This window comes from Perognathus longimembris, chromosome 23 (genome assembly GCF_023159225.1).
Source record: "Perognathus longimembris pacificus isolate PPM17 chromosome 23, ASM2315922v1, whole genome shotgun sequence".
Lineage (NCBI taxonomy): Eukaryota > Metazoa > Chordata > Mammalia > Rodentia > Heteromyidae > Perognathus > Perognathus longimembris.
In genome coordinates, this window is record NC_063183.1 from 16,138,647 (window position 1) to 16,158,334 (window position 19,688).

Genomic DNA, 19,688 nt, shown 5'->3' on the forward strand with positions numbered 1-19,688 from the left:
CCCTCTCACTAACCTCTAAACAATAAAGTGTTCTGGGGTTTAAGTCTATTGACTCCTGTCTTTTCCAGAAACACTCCAAAAGTGATCTCACTGAGTCTTGGGGGAGGATCCACATGCTGATGATGTCTATAGTTATAGCTCCAGTATGGAACTTGCTCTGAACTCTAATCCCTAATACCTAACTCCATAAGCTTTACCTCAAACTTGACCTGGCCAAACTGAGTATTTTTTTTTTTTGGTTCGTTTGTTTTTTGGCCAGTCCTGGGGCTTGGACTCAAGGCCGGGCACTCTCCCTGGCTTCATTTTGCTCAAGGCTAGCACTGTTCCACTTGAGCCACAGCGCCACTTTTGGCCTTTCCTATATATACGGTGCTTCATGTATATGAGGCAAGCACTCTTGCCACTAGGCCATATTCCTTGCCCCCCAAACTGAGTTAGTCTTGTTCCTCCTGAAACAGGTTGTTCTACTGTCCCTTCCACCTCAATTCTTGTCATTTCCTTCTTTTGAGTCACACATGATTATTCATGTATTATTTTTCATTCTCTTTTCTAAAGCCCCAATCCAGTTTGTCAGCAAATCCTGATGGCCCTACCATTGAAATACCTTTACTCTTAGCATCTTTGTATGAATTTCTGCAATAGCCTTTGCAGTGCTGTCCTCCTATCTCCTCCTGCCTCTTTGCAATCCAATTTCCACGCAGTGACAAGAGTGTCCAGCTTCAACTCAGATCACATCTACTCCTCTGCCCCAAACTCTCTAATGGATCCCATTTCCTTCCAAGGAAAAGTCTTGCCTTATAGTGACCTACAAGGTCTTTGAGATAATGTTTGTTAATGTTCTTATTCTACTTCACTTCCTCTCCTTTTCTTGCTCCTGTGTCATAGACCCAGATGCTCTTCCTAGACATATTTGTGCTGCAACATTTGTGTTTCCTTTACCAGAGGTGAGTACACACTGCCCTCCTGTGTTAACACGGATGAGTTGCCTATTTCTTTCTGCTCCGTTCCAGGAACCCGGTCCTTTTTTGTTTATTTGTTTGCTTTATTTTTCAGATAAAAGTCTCATTATTTCCTGGAGCTAGCCTTGGACTGTGGGCCTCCTACCTATGGCCTCCAGGACTGGGATGTGGCTCAGTGGCAAAGTGCTAGTCTAGCAAGTGCAATGAGTTCAATCCCCAGTACCAGAAAAAGAAAAGACCTAAAGAAAAAAAAAAAAGAAGCTCTTAAAAAAAAAAAAGTTGGGCTAGATGTAGCTCAATGGCAAAAGGCTTTCCTAGCAATTGCAAGGTCCTGGTTCAATCCCTAGCACCGACAAAGAAAAACATCCCTTGTCTACTTATGGCATCCCATGTAGCTGGCACTACGGATACATGCTACCAAATCCAATTTATGGAGATGGAGTCTTCCTAACTTTTTGCTTGGGCTGGCCCTGAACCATGATCATCCTGATCTCTACTTTCTCAGTAGCTGCGATTATAGGTGTAAGCCACAACATTCAGCCTTAGAAGCTTTAAACAAATGAACATGATGTTTCATTTAATTCCCCTACTAGATGTATGATCAATAAAGCCAGGAAATGTTTTTGGTCCACCTAATTGCTTAAATTCTCAGGCACATGAACAGAGGTAGTACATGGTACACATTCAGTAAACTTTGACACAATTAAGTGACTAGTTAAGGAGAAGGCAGTTTTAATAGGCATATAGTTGGAGTAAGAATAAGAAAACAATGATACTTGAAGATTAAAAAAACAACAACCACCACTGAGACTGTGACTCAGGTAATAAAACCTGTTAGCATAGCTTGAGGCCCCGAGTTCAAACTCCAGCACCACTACAACAAAATTTCCCTCTCTCTTTAATCTTTTTGTTTCTCAAGTATAATATATATTTGTATTAGAACCCACACTATAAGGACACAAATTATTTCATTTCCATAAACCATCTTTCTAGAGAAAGCACCCCTAACCTTAATTTAGAAATTAAATAGGGAGTTCTTGGAGTCAGCATTGTGCACGCGTCAGGTCGAGACCCTTTCCACGGGGCTAACCCAACCACAACCCCACCTTAAAAAGAGGTGAGGCTGTCGGCGACCAGGCGCCACCGCTTCGCTCCACAGAGCCTGGGGGCGGGAGACTGGTTCCCGCCCAGCCCAGCGCACTCCGCGTTGGACCGTGTCCAGGTGCGCCGAGCCTCACTCACCCGAGTCGCAGCACTGGCCCCTGGTGAGGCCCCGCGTCGCCGGAGCTCAGAGCACCGCCCCGGGCAACTGTAGGCCCCGCGCCGACCCCGCCCCGCCTGATAGGCCCGCGCGCCGACCCCACCCCGACTCCCGCCCCCGCCGGGAGACCCCGGAACCTCGGCCATCCCGGCCTCCTGCCTGCCAGTAACTGGAGGAGCTAGGTAGAGCGAGGGGGCCGAGGAGGTACAGAAGAAAGGGAAATGGGAAAAATGGACGTGAGAGTGCACACTCCCCAGTGCGACCACTTCGGCCGCTGTGGGAGGCCTGTCTCCACTTTCCAGTCAGGGCCACCGCGGCGTCAGTCAGCCGACTTCGGCGTCGCGCGCTCCGCCTCGCACGTGGGGCTCCGACGTCGGCGCAGAACACTGCGCAGGCGTGGACGATGGGCGCCGCGCACCGCAGGTGCTACCCACTACGCACACGCGAGATGGTGCGGGAGTGGGAGCGGGGGGAGAGGGGCCCGGCGGACGTGGGCGACATTTGTGGGACCCTGTAGCGGTGTCACATACAGATGCCTGGCGGCACTAGGGACGCATGCACAATGCCGCGTGACAACCCGTTCCTCTCTGTCACACACACACACGTACATACACACCTTTGCTGGAACTGAACATGTACAGGCACTACGCAGGCGCGAGATCCTAAACGCTGGAGCGTCTGAGACCGCCGGGGTTGATCCGGCACCTGCAGGGGCGGCTCACTGCGCACGCGCAAGCAGCGCGCCCCCTGCAGGAGCCGGAGCCGCCTGGCGTGTCAGTCAGCGGTCGCGGGTCGCGGCCGCCCTTTAGCGCTGGACAGCCTCACTGCTGTCACCGTCGGCCTCAGTCTTCCCCCTTCGAGGCAGGGGCGGAACCGGGAGACCGAGGAAGGGAAGCCCTCGGGAGGGCCGCGCCTACTGCCGCCTCTCGGGCGCTGAGGGTCGGTGAGTGCTCCCGGGACCGATTCGCTGCTGTTTCCTACCCTGGCGGGTCGTGCCTCCAGCCGGGGCCCTGCGGGCAGACTCCTCCCGGCGCGCCGGGCCGCCGGCGCCCGGCCCCGCACAGCTCCCCGCAGGAGCACATCGCCGTGCGGCGTGGCGCGGTGCGGGAGGTCTGGGTGTTGCCCCGCGTCGGCCGCCCCGCCGGAGCTGCGGGGCTCGCGGGAGAACAAGCTCTGGAAGCCAGGGCGCTGTGGGGTCCTTTGTGCGGGCCCAGCGGGTGGACAGATAGCCGCAGCGCTCCCCGTGCCGGTAATCGGGGAACGATGGGTCACCCCCGGTTGCGGTGAGCCACCACCCCCCTCCCGCACGCTCCCGGCCGCACCCAGCGGTTGTGCGGAGTGGGGTGCTGCACTGCTCTGGGTGCTCCACCCTTCTCATTTTAGCAAACCTCAGAATAGAGGGATCAGGGTAGGATTTGGGGGCACCTCCCATGTGCGAGATTGGACAGAGTGAGGGGCTTGCAGTAGCCTGAGCTCCTTCCTGTGTCCTGTGTGGTGTCCAGGACCTGGTCTGAGTAGGCGATGGTGCCAGCCCCCCAGGGCAGAGCTGCCTTCCTCATCGGCCTGGGCAGGTGCTGCACTGTATGCTGCATGCATGAGTGCCCGGCTGCCTTCCCTGTGTGTGGCCCATGGGAAGCTTGGCTCAAAGGGTATTTCTGCCTGCCTGTTTGCCTCACCGCCTAGGATTCCTTGAAGCAAGGGTGGATCTAGGTGTTTGCTCTCCCCGCAAGATGGGGAACTCTGGCAATGCCCCTTAGGATGAGTGGCTGATGCTTAGAGATTAAAGGGTCAAGTACCATTCTTTTCTTCTAAGCAACCTTATCATCTCATTCAGAAAGTTTTGATGTTAACATTTATAAACTGAAAAGATGACCATTTTAGAACACTTGCCTCATGGGAAATGTAGAGAAAGGGAGGAAATTGGTTTAAATGGATGCTTTGGGACTCTCCCCCACCTACCCTTAGACATGACACTTAGAAAAAGAAATAAATTGAATCCTTGCTTACTATATCTGACAACTATGGTCACCTCTTTCCATCTCTATCCCTTCTGATGGAACAGTCTGTTTTGGAGCATAAGAGGGAAGTTGTTCTGATCAAGATACTAGCCTTCCCCAGTACTATATGGGCCAGGCAGTTTCATGGGAACCTATACTGACTTAATCTTAACTGGAAAGACCCCACTCAGAGTCTACAGTTTCGCCTCCCACCCAGCTTTCTGCAATGGCAGGAGGCTCCTTTGCTTCTCAGTCTGTCCAGAGCAACATTCACTGCTCTAGCAGGCAAGGCCCTGGGCATGATTCCTGGGATCAGTGGACATGGTTGCTACTCTTGGTGTCTTTAAATGGAGCCAAAGGAATTATTCACAAGTAACAGAACAAAATAAGTGCTATATGGCACATCCAGAAAAGATTGCCACAAGTGTCCAGAGGTAGAAGCAGATGACTTTCAACAGAAGGAACTCTGAACCTAGGTTGCACTTCAGATTCTCCTAAGTAAAAGTTCACATACCCAGACCAGAGCCCAGGAACTTAGGGGATAGGATAAGGATCAGACATCAGTCTCTTTCTGAAAGCAGGCCCAGATGATTCTGTTGTGTAGCCAAGATGAAAAACTCCCACACCAGGGTTATCAGAGACTGCCTCATAGAGATCCTGGCACTAGAAGTGGGCTGGAAAGTGATAGGGTTTGAGCCGGTAGAGCGAGATGTGGTGAGTGATAGTCCAAGCAGACAAATTGAAGGCCATCACCATGTAGGGAGATAAAGACCTGTTTCCTGCACCAGCCTCTGTCCCCTTAGATGGCTCCAAGCCTGGAGTCAACAGGCTACTGGGAAACTTTTGCAGGAGCTGTGTAATGAGCTCCTTGGTGCCTTGCTTATGGCAGAAGATCCATGGTTACCTCTCTGGGGATACTCGTTGCCTCATTGACTGTACCTAGGAAGGCAGCAAGGTGGCCTGGATGGGGAATGGGGCCGAGGCTGCAGCAAGGGAGAGGTAAGCAGACAGCCACACAGATTTTGTGTGGAACTAGTTCTCTAGAGACCCCTTTGGTCTATTTATTTGGCCTCAAATACACTCTTCCAAGCCCTACCAGGTACTTCATATTCTAGGGAAACTAGTGCCTCCTGACCTGGACAAACCAGGTAGTGATGAGTGTGCACCCTGACTCAATCATCAACAGGCGAGAACTGTTCATTGCCAGAAAGGGGCACAGACCTTCCCACAGGTTTGGAGGTTGTGCGAGAGACTGGATTTGGGGGTGGGCTTATATAGGGATTAACAAGGAAGCAGGAAATAAAAAATAGGCTATGATCTCTTGGGGGCCCAGGGCAGTGTCATTGCCAGGCCCAGGTTGGAATAACCTGCCTGTGGACAGACATGTTGTCAAGCCTGTTCGTGCACACCTGGTGTCTTGCTTGACCTGGGGGAATAAGGCAGGAGTCAATGCTTCACACTCCACAAAACTGGATCTCCACCTTGACCTGTAAAGCAGACTACCCAGCCTCAGACCTGGAAGCTTGGAAGTTTGTGCCTGCCTAACCCAAACAAGGTCCATTGTGTAAACAAGCTGTCCTCAAACTTTTCCTATACACTGTATATAAACAATTTAAATGTACACTTCCATCTAATTTATCTGACCTTAAACTATAACTACATACTATTGTCCTGACATGAACATAGAAATACAATTAGATGTGGACATACAAATACAAAGTTTAAGGGAATAAGATATGAGGTATATATGATTAAAATTTTCTATCATACAAATTGTACAAAACCTAATATGTAAACTGCTTTTTAAAAATGAAAACCATGGGGCTGGGGATATAGCCTAGTGGCAAGAGTGCCTGCCTCGGATACACGAGGCCCTAGGTTCGATTCCCCAGCACCACATATACAGAAAACGGCCAGAAGCGGCGCTGTGGCTCAAGTGGCAGAGTGCTAGCCTTGAGCGGGAAGAAGCCAGGGACAGTGCTCAGGCCCTGAGTCCAAGGCCCAGGACTGGCCAAAAAAAAAAAGAAAACCATGTGATCAAGTTCATATCCCATTTATAAACTCTTAGTGAAACCTAAGTCCCAGCATCTGACCACCTGGTTCTAAATCCTCTTTATTTCAGGACTCAGTGGTGGCATTTACCAGTGCATTTGATATGCCTGTGAAGGCACATCGACTGCACTTCTGGGTCAGAGTAGTCACTTTCCATCCCATTCCCCAGTCATGTCAGCGCTCATGATGCGTTTGGGCTGGTATGTGTTTGGAGGCTTAGCAGGGTGGGTAGAAATTCTGGTCTCCAAGGCTTTTTGGTATAAATGTTTGTGTAGATAGTACTCTTGAAGCATCTTTAGAAACATAATAACATAATTATGAAAACATCTTGTGTTCATTAGCTTCATATTACTGTTAGCAAATACCTGAGCTGTATCAACTTTGAAACAGAAAAAGGTTATTTTGGCCCAGTTTTAGAGGTTTCCATCCACAATCCATTGGCACCTTGCTTTGGGGCCTATAGTGAGGCAGCATAGCATGGCCAGGCACTAATGTGTAGCAGAGCAGAATTGCTTTCCTCATGACTAAGACCCAAAGGAAAGAAAAAGTGAGCCAGGTGTTAATGGCTCAGGCCTGTAATCCTAGCTACTCAAAAGGCTGAGATCTGAGGATCAGGGTTCAAAGGCAGTTGGGGTAAGAAAATCTGTGAGACTCTTTATCTCAAGTTAACCGCCAGAAAACCAGAAGTGACATTGTGACTCAAAGTGATAGAGCCCTAGCCTTGAGCCTTGAGCTCAGGGATAATGCCCAGGCCCTGATTTCAAACCCCACAACCAACAAAAAAGAAAAAGGAAAGAACGAACAAACAAGGGGGGGGAGGGAGGTAAGAAGGAAGAGGAAGAGAAAGAAAAAGAGAAAGAAAAAAAGAAAAGAGAGAGAAAGAAAGAGAGAGAAGATAAAGAGAGAGGGTAGGGAGGGAGAGAGGGAGGAAGGAAGGAAAGAGTTGGGGCTCCCCACCTCCTATAAGAACATGCCTCTAATCACCTAAAATCTCTCACTGAACTCTATTAAAGTCTCTGCTACTTTCCAGTAGTGTGGAGCTGGGGACCTCACCTTCAACACATGGGCCTTTGCTGGAACACTCAGATCTAAGCCATAGCACATCGCTATACATACATGTTTCATACATGCATTGTTCTTGGCACAGATAATTTGGAAAAGACACAATTATCATACATGATCAGCTTTTCCTTGAAGGGACAGATTTTAGTACATATATTTAAAATAAAAGGGTCTGGACACCTGGGGTTTGCACCTGTAATCTTCACTACTCAGGGGGATGAGATCTGAGGGTCGAGTTTGAAGCCAGCCCAGGCAGGAAAGTCAATGATACTCTTACCTCCAATTATCCAGAAAACAAAGACAGAAGTAGAATCATGGTAGTGTGCGAGCCTTGAGCAAAAAAGCTAAGGGACAAACAACAACTTTCCACACACACAGGGAAAGAAGCAAAAGAATTTGGGATTCCTGCAGTTTGCTGCCATGGTGCTTATGAATCAGCACAATCCATAGCTCCTAAGCTAAGCAGTTATGGGAAAGACCATTTTGAGAGGAATCAGACCTTTCATCAAGTGAGTTCTCAGAAATTAGCAGCCCACAGTACATACTCACTTAACAAACACTGAAACACTCAATGACTTGGGTAATATTTAATATTTTAACGGTAAGCAAACAGGCTTTTTAGTGGGATGGAGAGAGACCTAGCTTCCTTTCCTGGCTTTGTCCCCAGGAGGAGCAAAGTGAGCCGTCCTCAGTGGCAAGTCCTCAGAGCACTCTTGTTGGGAGGAGGTGGCTGCCTCACAAGTGGTTGAGTCTCTGTGTTTGCCTTCGGGTAGCTGGCAGGCCCCCTGGGCCAGTCCTAGATCACTTCTTAGGACTTTCTGTGCCTCCCCCTTGTAGAGTGTTTTAGGGAACTTATAACTTCCTTCCGTCGTGTACATTGGCTTTTGTAATGAGAAAACTTTCCAGATTTTGTAATTTCAGGATCTCCTCCCTTAAATTCCTTAGCTCAAATGGGACAGACACAAGTGTAGCTAGTGTTCTCTGAGCCTTCAGATAAGGCAAACCCAGCAGGGTGTGAGGAGCACAGGAGCAAAGAAAATCTCTAAGGAAGTGGTAGGGCTAAAGAGAAATTATGTTACATGGTAGGAGCTATTAGAAGTGTGTTCACTGTCTCTCAGATGGGCAGGATGAGACAGCGCGGTGGTCAGAAGCACAGAGGTTAAGACAGGCTGAGATGCCAAGCCTGACCTGTTGACTTCCTTTCTTGGGCTGGTGCTTTCTGTTGCTCTTCAACTATCAAGGTTGATAATATCAGGAGCCAGAGCCACATTTAGAGGCCATTGAAGCAGAATGCTGAAGAGTATGAAAAGGTATAATACACAAGCATCTTATGTCTTTCTGTACCAGGAGAGAGCCAGGCTCCAGTCAGGATTGCTTGTTCTAAGTCCAACCGCTCTGTTGTCAGATTCACTCTCTTGAAGCAAGATGCTTGTGATTCAGTCATTTTGTGCTTTTCTTTTCTAACTTGGTAAGATATGTGTTGAAATAATTTTCCAAATTATGCTTAAGCACCCTCCATCTGTCCAAAAGGTGCCAGAGAGTCATGTCCGTAAGCTCTGGGTCCCTCCTGGCATCCCATGAGACCTCAGCGTTCCTGCTCCCCAGGGCTACCCTGCTGCACTCCAGGGGCTCGCTGGCTCCACCCTCAGAGTCCTCTGTGTAGCACCACTGCCACCACCAAGCCAGTTCACCTGCAGCCCTGAGGAAGACCCTGCTTCTGCCTGACTCAGGTCAGTTTCTGGCACTGCCTCTGCGGCCCCAGCAGGAGGATGGACTGAGAGTCTCCCTCACTGCCCTAGGCTTGCAGGTGGGAGTGGATAGGAAGGGGTGTTTTCTTTTCTGGACAAACTGCAAGAAAAGGAAGTCATGTACTTCTCTGACTAGAAAGTTTCTTTAACTGTGAACTTTACATATTTCTGTCTTTTGGAGGGAGGAAGTTTATCTCAGCCAGTCTATCTATACATTGGGATTGGTCTCTACGGGAGGTGCTCTGCCCTTTCTGGAAACCTTTTGTAAACCACAGGCCTTAGTATGTGTCACTAAGTCATGCTATTTTATTAATTATCTGCAGCTGATTTAAAAACCATTCTTCCACATTATTACTTTTATTTCTTTATTTAGCATTGGGAATAGTACCCAGGACCTCACATATGCTCTATCCCCGAGCTACATCCCCAACCTTCATTAATTTTCAAATTATTGACATAATTTATTAAATTGCTACTTAATAACATCTCAGACTACCTTAGCTTTCTTCACATGCTACCCATATTTTATCATGTGGTGTTTAATATAGAAAATAAAATTGCTAATAATCTTCAATTTAGATTCCTAAATAAAAAGAGGTTTTTTGTTGTTGGTGGTGGTGGTCATGGGACTTGAACTCAGGATTTGAGCTCTTTTCGCTCAAAGCTAGCTCTCTACTACTTGGGCCACAGTGCCACTTCTGGTTTTCTAGTGGTTAATTGGAGATAAGAGTCTCACAGACTTTCCTGCCTAGGCTGGCTTTGAACCACAATTCTTAGATCTCAACTTCCTGAGTAGCTAGGATTATAGGTGTGAGCCACCAGCACCCGGCGAGAGGCATCTTTCAAGTTAGCTAGCAAACAGCCTGACCTCCCTTGGAAGTACTCTAAAAAACAATTTTTTAACAGGATCTTGCTATGTAATCCAGGCTGAACTCACCATCCTCCTGCCTCAGCTTCCCAAGTGCTGAGGTTATAGGCATGCACCACTACACCTGGTTTGAAAGCATAAAATTTGAAAGATATTAGATATCAAGAGCTGTATCTATTTTTCTTTTTTTTTTTGTCTGAGACTCTGACTTAAACTCAGTACCTGACACTTTCACTCATTGGTTGTTGCTCTACCAACTGAGCAACACCTCCAACCCTGCCGTATCTATTTTTCAAAGGCAAGATTTTTAGTATTAAAGAAAAAAGGCCCTTCATGGAAATGATTTTCAACTAACCAGAGCCAAAGTCAATAGGTCATTTTTTAAATCAGCCCCTCACCCTGTGCTCCCCCGTCTTCAGGGTCACATTGGTAGCAGTAGCTTGTGTTCACTAATGAATGAATCACTCACTTTCTTCCCCAGCCCTACTAAGGGAAGGTGTTTGGTTAGTATAAGCCCTGATTAACCACTTGAAACTCTCCCACTCAGAAACTCAGTGACTCACTGAGGCTCTTCTCTACTTGGAGGACGCTGAGCTGGAAAGTGCTCCTTTCTGCTTGCTTGCAGCTCTCAGCACAGCACTGAGTGAAGACCAGGCACTCCTCCAGATCCTTCACCTCCTCTTCACTACTTCTGGGCACCTGCACCTCCATGCCCGCAGCTCTTGGAACGCAGTCCTGACCTTGGTCATCTCCAGCTTTACTTGGGCTTATTCACCTACCTACTTTCCCAACAGGTTAGCAGTGAGTGAACTTTGGGTTCAGTGTCTCTATATCCAATGTTAGAAATTTAGCATAATGAATTTCTCCAAATTGACAGATATCTTTATTAATTTAAGCTCTTGTTTTTGCTATCACGTGTGTTCAGTAATCTCTTGACATATTTTTCCCAAAGATGAAAATGGCTGCTCTTCTTGATCATTGGTTTTAGTTTATTTATTTACTTTTTTTTTCAGTCATGGGCCTTGAATTCGGGGCCTGGGTGCTGTCCCTGAGCTCTTTTGCTCAAGGCTAGCACTCTACCACTTTGAGCCCCAGCTCTACTTCCAGTTTTTTGTTGGTTTGTTGGAGGTAAGAGTCTCACAGATTATCCTAACTGGACTGGCTTTGAACCACAGTCCTCAGATCTCAGCCGCCTGAGTAGCTAGGATTATAGGCACACATTGGCACAGCATCCCACTAAGAGTACATTTCTTTTTTTTTTTTCTTTTTTCTTTTTTCTGGCCAGTCCTGGGGCTTGGACTCAGGGCCTGAGCACTGTCCCTGGCTTCTTTTTGCTCAAGGCTAGCACTCTGCCACTTAAGCCACAGCGCCACTTCTGGCCATTTTCTGTATATGTGGTGCTGGGGAATTGAACCCAGGGCCTCATGTATACGGGGCAAGCAAGGAGTACATTTCTTTTTGGACAATGTCACCCCTTATCTCTCAGTTATCTTTTTTTTTTTTGCCAGTCCTTGGACTTGAACTGAGCACTGTCCCTGAGATTCTTTTTGTACAAGGCTAGCACTCTATCACTTGAGCCACAACACCATTTCCAGCCTTTTTTGTTTATGCAGTGTTGAGAAATTGAATCTAGGACTTCATGCATGCTAGGCAAGCACTCTACCACTAAGTCACATTCCCAGCCCCTCAGTTACCTTGTAACAGTTCTGTGTTTCTTGAAAATAAAGCCAGGGCTGGGAATATGGCTTAGTGGTAAAAGTGCTCACCTCATATACATGAAGCCCTGGGTTCGATTCCTCAGCACCACATATATAGAAAAAGCTGGAAGTGGCACTGTGGCTCAAGTGGTAGAGTGCTAGCCTTGAGGAAAAAGAAGCCAGGGACAGTGCTCAGGCCCTGAGTTTAAGCCCCAGGACTGGCAAAAAAAAAAAGGAAAAGAAAGCCAATCAGAAAGGAGGACTCCGTAAGCCCAACTGTTTTGCTAATAAATGGCAAATATACATTAACTACAGAGATCATCTGAATAATACTGATCAAATGATAAACATCACTACAGCAGTCACAGTGCTCTTTTTTTTTTTTTTTTTTTTTTTTTTTTTTTTTTTTTTTTGCCAGTCCTGGGGCTTGGACTCAGGGCCTAAGCACTGTTCCTGGCTTCTTTCTGCTCAAGGCTAGCACTCTGCCACTTGAGCCACAGCACTGCTTCTGGCCTTTTCTATATAAGTGATGCTGTAGAATCGAACCCAGGGCTTCATGTATACAAGTCAAGCGCTCTTGCCACTAGGCCATATTCCCAGCCCCACAGTGCTCATTTTTTTAAAATTAGCATGTTGCTGGTTCCTGGGCCTTGTGGCTATGCTTATAATCCTATCTACTCAGAAGGCAGACATGGGAGAATTAGTTTGAGACCAGCTTGGCAAAAAAGATCAAGCTGGGGTTGGAGGCTTGGCTCAGTTGATAGAGCACCAGCAGGTACCAAGTTTGAGTCCTGGTCTGGGACCTAAAAAAAAAACAAAAAACAAAAAAACAAGCTGAGCATAGTAGTACCTACCTGTAATTCTAGCTATACTAGAGGAATAGAAGGGCAATTGTGGTCTGAGGTTAGCCTGAGCAAAAAAAAAGTACACGATCCTATCTGAAAAATGCCTACATTAGCACAGAAAAAGGAGTGGTGACAAGGCTCAAGATGCTACCGAGGGCAAGCCATTAAATTCCTAGTATTCCCAAAGAGCACATGATCTTGGATATTTTACAGAACAATGTATTTGGGGAATCAGGAATCATAGAGCCTTGTGTCATTTTCTGTGGAGGTGTTTGGAGTTAAGATGGTAGAAGGGAAGGATTGTTGAGGAAGACAGTTCATAGCTCCTCCCCAAATACCAATTGTCCAGGTTTCTATCACTTATCCTCTGGTCCACAGCCTGTGCTAGTGCCCCCCTGGAGGGAAGATGGCGGTGCTGCGGCAGTTGGCACTCCTGCTCTGGAAGAACTATACTCTGAAGGTGGGTCTACAAGGAGGGGTGCTCGTGGTGTCTGGATGCCTTCAAAGAAAGAGCACTCCACCAATGGTGGTCATTTGTCTTCTAGAAGCGGAAGGTTCTGGTGACAATCCTGGAGCTCTTCCTGCCCCTACTGTTTTCTGGGATCCTGATTTGGCTTCGCTTGAAGATTCAGTCAGAAAATGTGCCCAATGCTACTGTCTACCCCAGCCAATACATCCAGGAGCTGCCCCTGTTCTTCACTTTGGCCCCACCAGAGGACAGCTGGGAACTTGCCTATGTCCCTTCCCACAGTGAGGCTGCCAGAACAGTCACTGAGACAGTGAAGAAGGCACTGGAGGTCAACATAAGAGGTGAGATCCAGCAAGCCCTGTTCTGGGGCTCTGACAATTCTGTCCCTTGTGGTTCTATAACCTTGAGGATATGTGGTTGGGTCTCCACAATTCGGGAAAGACCTAATTATAACTTAAAGCCCGTAGGGTTGGGAATGTGGCTTAGCGGTAGTGTGCTTGCCTATCATGCATGAAGCCCTGGGCTCGATTCCTCAGCACCACATAAACAGAAAAAACTGGAAGTGGCACTGTGGCTCAAGAGGCAGAGTGCTAGCCTTGAGCAAAAAGAAGCCAGGGACAGTGCCCAGGCCCTGAGTCCCAAGCCCCAGGACTGGCAGAAAAAAAAAAGTTAAAGCCCAAGCAGTAGTGCTAGCTTCTAGGGAGGATAAGAATGAGAGGATCACAGTTCAAAGCCAGCTGGGCAGAAATGTTAGAGAGAGCCCTTCTCAACCCGTAACCAAGCACAGCTTGCATGCCTGTCAGCCAGCACTACATGGAGGCTTCCTTTCCAGGCAGAAGAGCCCACAAGAGTCCATCTCCATGGCAGGAAAGTTGGATGTGGTGGCACTCACCTGTCCTTCCAGCAACAATGGGAACACAAAAATAGGTGGATTTCAGGACAAGCATCTGTGTGTTCTGGCAGGAAGCAGGACCCTGCCTCAACAATAGCCATCAAATAGCAGGGCTGGAGGCATAGTGGTAGAGCACCTGCCTAGCTATTGAGAGGTCCTGACTTCAATCCCAGTATTACCCCCCCACCAAAAAAAAAAATAGAAATAGTATAGCCCCAAGGATAGCTTAAGTGGTAGACTTCTTGCTGTTGCATGGCCCTAAGTCAAACACCAGTACTAAAAAAGAAAGAAAGAAAGAAAAGAGAAGAAAAGAAAAGAAAAAGCTGCAGCTTTGAGTCACACTAAACAGCTCTTGTTGATTGTTTCATCCAGTGACCCCCACGTCTCATTATGGAGGGCTTGTGTGTGGCAGTATTGGCCATACCAGGTTCTGCAGCCACACCAATGCCAACAGAGGAAGTTAGGAGGACCCAGCCAAGGAAAGGCCTTTGATTACAAAGGCAGAGCCTGATTCAAGTACATGGCACCAAGGACCTTTTCTGTGGTTTCAAGGAGTAGCTCTAAAGAGCCTATCATGGGAGTCGCCCAGGAAATGTGTGCCTTTTCCAGACCCTTGCCTTCAGTAAATTTATCTTCCTGTTTTATCTTTCACCTCATTTATCTTTTACCTTTTACCTCTTCCTGTCGACACATGCCTCCTAGAGCAGATGGAGCTCAGGGTTGTAGCAATTGCAGATATTCCTTTATCTCGCTAAATTATTATGATAAAGCTCTTTGTGTAAAATGGGGAAGCAGAAAATAATTTAGAAACTATAAGTTAGTATCCTCCCCAGTGGGTTTTTGGTGGCACTGGGGTGTAAACCCAAAGCCTTGTGCTTGGTAGCACTCTACTCCTTGAGCCCATTTTTGCTCTGTTCCTCTCTCATAGCTGTGAACACAGTTGTAAATTGCCACTTGCGTCGTGGTAGTTGAGATGAGATCTCACTAACTTTTTGCTTGGGCTTTTCTCAAATCACAATCCTCCCAATCTCTGCTTCCCAAGTAGATGAGACTATAAGTATGAGCCACCATGCCTGACTACACTCAGATTTTTAAAACAGGTCATGATGTTTATGAGAAAAAAAGGTGTCCCTGGCTGTAGATCCCAGCCTAGGGTTGTTATAATTTTTTGTGACGCAGCCTGGTGTGTGGCTCTGCTCTAAAACTGCAGCAGGAGATCTCACTCCACCCCCACCTCCAACCCCCCGGGGCTTGTCCACACAGCCTATCTCTCTGCTAGGACAAAAGCCCTTCCAGACTCAGAAGATTGACAGGGCCCTGGAGAATAATTTCAGTTTGTTATCTTTTTTTTTCCCCCTCTGGGTTCCGGGGTTTGGACTCAGGGTCTTGCACTTGCTCAGCTTGCTCACTCAACTGGCATTCTACTGTTTGAGCCACAGCTTCAGTCCAGCTTTTTTGATGATTAGCAATAGTGTCTTGTGCACTATTCTGCCCAGGCTTTCTTCACACTTTGGTCTCAGATATCTGCCTTCTTTGTGGCTAGAATTAAAGGCATGGGCCACTGGTACTTGGCTTTCAGCCTAGGTTTTTGCTGCTTATTTTGGAGATGGAGTCTCTTAGACATTTCTTCCCAGGCTGGCTTCTAACTGCACTTATTTCAGATTTCAGCCATCTAAGTAGTTAGGATTACCAGTGGGAACCACTAGTACTTGATGAGCTCAGTCTTTATCTGAAGTGCCCTGACACTTCTAAGCTTTTTGAAGGGTAAGGACCATTGGGCAACTCGCGCTCTGTGTTCTGTCCACAGTGCGAGGCTTTCCCTCTGAGAAGGACTTCGAGGACTACATTCGGTATGACAACCACTCCTCCAATGTGCTGGCTGCCGTGGTGTTCGAGCACGTCTTCAACCACAGCAAGGACCCGCTGCCATTGGCGGTGAGGCTGTGCCCCAGCACCATGCCCACCTTCAGTGTCCCTTCATGACTAATTCGACCTTCACACCTGGCTGCTTTCCTTAGCCCCCACCTGCCTAGGAGTGTACATGGCCTGTCCTCTGAGTCTTTGTCACTACTTGGCCCTCACTGAGAGAACCTGGTGATGGTTTAACCTATTGATTCCAGAACACCTTACAAAATCTACCCACCCATAGAGTGCTACTTCAGACTCCCTTTTGTTCTCTCATTTTAGAAAAAAATGTTACTGATCTTCAGGCTTCTTTTTAGTTAAGAGTCAGATAGGGTAAGGAGGAAAGTAGCAGAAATTTAGGACTTAAATGTTGTCTGGGGAAAAAAGAAGAAAGTTGTTTGCTTTCCTGATGTCATTAAGACTGGGAAATTATCGCACATAGTATTGGTGGCTGTCCAGAGATCCTTCATGGGTCTCAGCTGTGATAAGGTGTCCCTATTGCCAGGTGTCAAGAGAGAAATGGCTACTAACACCCAAAAGGTATCCCACCTGCAGGGCATGGTGAGGGCTTGCTGAGTTCCTGGTGACTCTAGTCTTGGTGATGAAGGACTTGGGAATATGCCTTGTTGGACTCTAGATCCATTCCTCCATCCAAACCCCTCAGAACAGTTGACCTTCTCTTTGTTTCCACAGGTGAAATACCACCTACGCTTCAGTTGTACACGAAGAAATTATATGTGGACCCAAACAGGCAATTTTTTCCTGAAAGAAACAGAGGGCTGGCATACCAATTCCCTTTTTCCACTTTTCCCAAACCCAGGACCAAGGGAACCAACATCCCCTGATGGTGGGGAACCTGGTGAGCAGCACTTTTAGGGACCACATTACTAGTCCTGACTGCAAAGTAGTACCAGTTATGACAGCAAAACCAACTGGCATATCTGGGCAGAAATACTTCTTAGGAATATTTATCTTGTTTTTAGAAGAAAGAAGAAAGTATCCAGGGAAATTCGTTTCTAAAAGGCTATCATAAGCTTTGGAAAGAGCAGTGCTCTCTTCCACCAGTATCCCTGGAATCACAAGCCTCTCAATGAAATGTCTCAGGTTTTAAGAAGCCTCAGTTTGCATAACTCATCTAGGCTTGGCTTTGGGTTTCCCTTCTTACCCTGGCCTTGCTATACAGCTTTCTAGGGTTTCAAGAGTCTGCAGTCCTTGTATAATAGACTCATGGTTTATTTCAATCAGTGACAGAAACTGGGTGTTGGTTACTCTGATTCCCTGTCATACTCCTGTAATGGTCCATACTATACATCTTGACCAGTGGTTAGGGTTTGAGCATATCTTAGAACCATGCTACAGAAAGCCAAGAGGTGACAGGGACCCAGGACTTCAGACCCAGGGCTAGACATAGCTATCAGGCCATGACTAACTGGTCTGGGCCAAAGTCCAGGGGGTTTGGAAGCACAGCGTGCCACAGATTTGGCAGGAGACAGTTATCAATTTCAGGAGAAGGCTAGATGAACCCTATATTCATGCAGCAGAACTCTGAGAGTCTTTAGTACTGCACAGGCAGGAGGCAGCTGTGTGCCAGACTCACAACCTGCAGAGCTATCAAAGCTGTTGTCATGCGAGGCTGCTGTGTTGGTGGGGATCTGCTTCAGCAGCCCTGGAACCTTATATTCACCAAACCTTTCCCCTCTCACTCTACCTGGGTCTCAGCCACCCACTCAGAATCACCCTCAGCATCAAGGCAACTGTTAGCTTCTTTCTTTTGTCCCTAGACTACAGGGGACACACCCGGTCCTCTAAGCAGACATGGAAAATGCCCTCCTGCTCTTCAGACTGTTTCTGTTGCCCTAACTTCCCCTAACTCCTTTTTCCTCGTTTATTTTTTTTGTTTTGTTTTGTTTGTTTTTTTTTTGCCATTCCTGGGGCTTGGACTCAGGGCCTGAGCACTGTCCCTGGCTTCCTTTTTGCTCAAGGCTAGCACTCTGCCACTTGAGCCACAGCGCCTCTTCTGGCCGTTTTCTAGATATGTGGTGCTGGAGAATCGAACCCAGGGCTTCATGTATACGAGGCAAGCTCTCTTGCCACTAGGCCAGGCCATATTCCCAGCCCTCCTCGTTTATTTTTGACCTAACTTTTTGTTTGTTTAGAATCCCATCAGACCTATATGCAGTACTCAGTGTCCCTCCAATCAAGTTTATATCAGATTGTTTCTAAAATGTGATGATATGTGATTTTGTGTGTGTATGTGTGTGTGTGCATATGCACATGCACATGTGCTGCAGGTATAAAGAAAACCCACTTTTGAACTCTTAGTGCAAAAAAAAGGATGTAAGCTGTCGTGCTAGTAATTTTTACATTGCTTATACATTAAAAAGACATATTTAGCCTATATAGAGCAATGTATCATTGGAGTGAATTTACTCATCTGTTGATATTCTTGATGGGGCTACTGTAAAACGGGCTCATTATGAAGTGGAAGGGATAGTATCATCGCTGTTCTTGTGTACTGTCAGTCAACAGTGTGTTTTCTCTCTTCTGTGGGACCACTGATCTGTGCTGGGATGGGCAGGTGAATTGGCCAAGTTTCCAGCTGTGCCCCAGTCTGTGCAGCTCCAACGAGGATATTTAGGATGTGGGGCTCTCTAGCAAGCAGCACCTGTGACGCTGCTGTCATTTCTATACTTAGGGTACATCCGTGAAGGCTTCCTGGTGGTGCAGCATGCTGTGGACAAAGCCATCATGCACTACCATGCCAATGCCTCTACACACCAGCTCTTCCAGAAGCTTACAGTGAAGGCAAAGAGATTCCCTTTCCCGCCATTCATCTCAGACCCTTTCCTTATCGCCATCCAATACCAGCTTCCCCTGCTACTCATGCTGAGCTTCACCTACACGTCTCTCACCATCATCCGGTCTGTGGTGCAGGAGAAAGAGAGAAAACTAAAGGTAACCCTGTGGGGGAGGGCTTTGTGACATTCTGGCAAGTTGGTTGTGGGAGTGGTGCCGCCATGTGTGTCCCAGGGCTTGCATGAAAGAACTGGCTTTGCCTCAATGGTGCAGGAGCCAGAAGGGTTGAGGTGCACGGTGGACACCACTGTGGCTCCCCTTTCTCTTGGCTTCTTTGAAACACAGGACACTGCAGCTCTTGAAAGAATATCAACAGTGAGAGGAAAATGTTTAGAGGTAATCTTAAAAATGTTTAAGAGTTGAGAGTTGAACAGGCTAGGTGCTGGTGGTTCATGCCTATAATCCTAGCTACTCAGGAAGCTGAGATCTGAAGTCTGTGGTTTGAAGCCAGCCTGGGCAGGAAAGTCTGTAAGACTTTTATCGCCGATTAATCACAGAAAAAGCTGGAAGTGAGGCTATGGCTCAAGTGGTAGAGCACTAACCTTTAACAAAAGGAGCTCAAGGACAGCACCGAGGCCCTGAGTTCAAGCCTCAGGACCAGCAAAAAAAAAAAAGAGTTGAACAGGAATCAGCATTGCAAATAGATTAAGGACAGCTATAGTTGCAAACAGTTAGGTCTAATAAGAGAGAGCTGAGCTGAAAGTACACAAAGTATCACTATGAACTTATAACCTGACTAGATGAGAAACAGACCAATGAAGAGTGTCACTGCCAGACTCACATTGCCCACAGAATTTGTTTGCAGTTCCTCTTCTGGAAATGTTCACAGTAGTGTGAAATGACACAAGATATTCTCATTGTCACTAACTCTGTGATGTTGGATGTTTTAAACTGCTTCAGACAAGAACTAATAACTCAACAAGGAAGTCAGTTGATCAGCTTGGGTGCCTTAATGAAACAATAAAATGGTACAGTGTTAAGATAGTTAACGATGGGCTAGGGAAAAAATGCATGTGTGATACCCAACTACAGACATGTGGTGAAACAAATAGGCCCAGTATTATGTGATCATCAAAT

At 47.1% G+C, this 19,688-nt stretch overlaps 2 protein-coding genes across 7 annotated transcripts in view; one reads left to right on the top strand and one right to left on the bottom strand.

Annotated features, from left to right (window-relative positions):
• The window catches only part of LOC125340533 (ATP-binding cassette sub-family A member 17-like), a 51,382-nt gene extending 48,499 nt beyond the window's left edge, over positions 1-2,883 (bottom strand). The window contains exon 1 of the mRNA XM_048332194.1: positions 2,837-2,883. The gene's annotated coding sequence lies outside the window, so the exon portion shown is untranslated. The remainder of the gene's footprint in view (positions 1-2,836) is intronic.
• Positions 2,884-3,016: 133 nt separating this feature from the next.
• Positions 3,017-19,688, top strand: part of LOC125340644 (phospholipid-transporting ATPase ABCA3) — a 44,485-nt gene continuing 27,813 nt past the window's right edge. Inside the window, exons 1-9 of one of the 6 annotated variants that reach the window (XM_048332397.1) lie at positions 3,017-3,163; positions 6,340-6,493; positions 8,862-9,061; positions 10,573-10,741; positions 12,868-12,949; positions 13,035-13,299; positions 15,658-15,785; positions 16,449-16,614; positions 18,451-18,710. In XM_048332397.1, coding sequence (XP_048188354.1) covers positions 12,896-12,949; positions 13,035-13,299; positions 15,658-15,785; positions 16,449-16,614; positions 18,451-18,710 — 873 coding nt within the window. In that variant the 5' untranslated portion in view covers positions 3,017-3,163; positions 6,340-6,493; positions 8,862-9,061; positions 10,573-10,741; positions 12,868-12,895. Of the gene's footprint in view, positions 3,164-6,339; positions 6,494-8,861; positions 9,062-10,572; positions 10,749-12,867; positions 12,950-13,034; positions 13,300-15,657; positions 15,786-16,448; positions 16,615-18,450; positions 18,711-19,688 lie in introns of those variants that run through there. The other 5 variants (XM_048332396.1, XM_048332398.1, XM_048332395.1 and 2 more) reach the window with 5 other exon arrangements.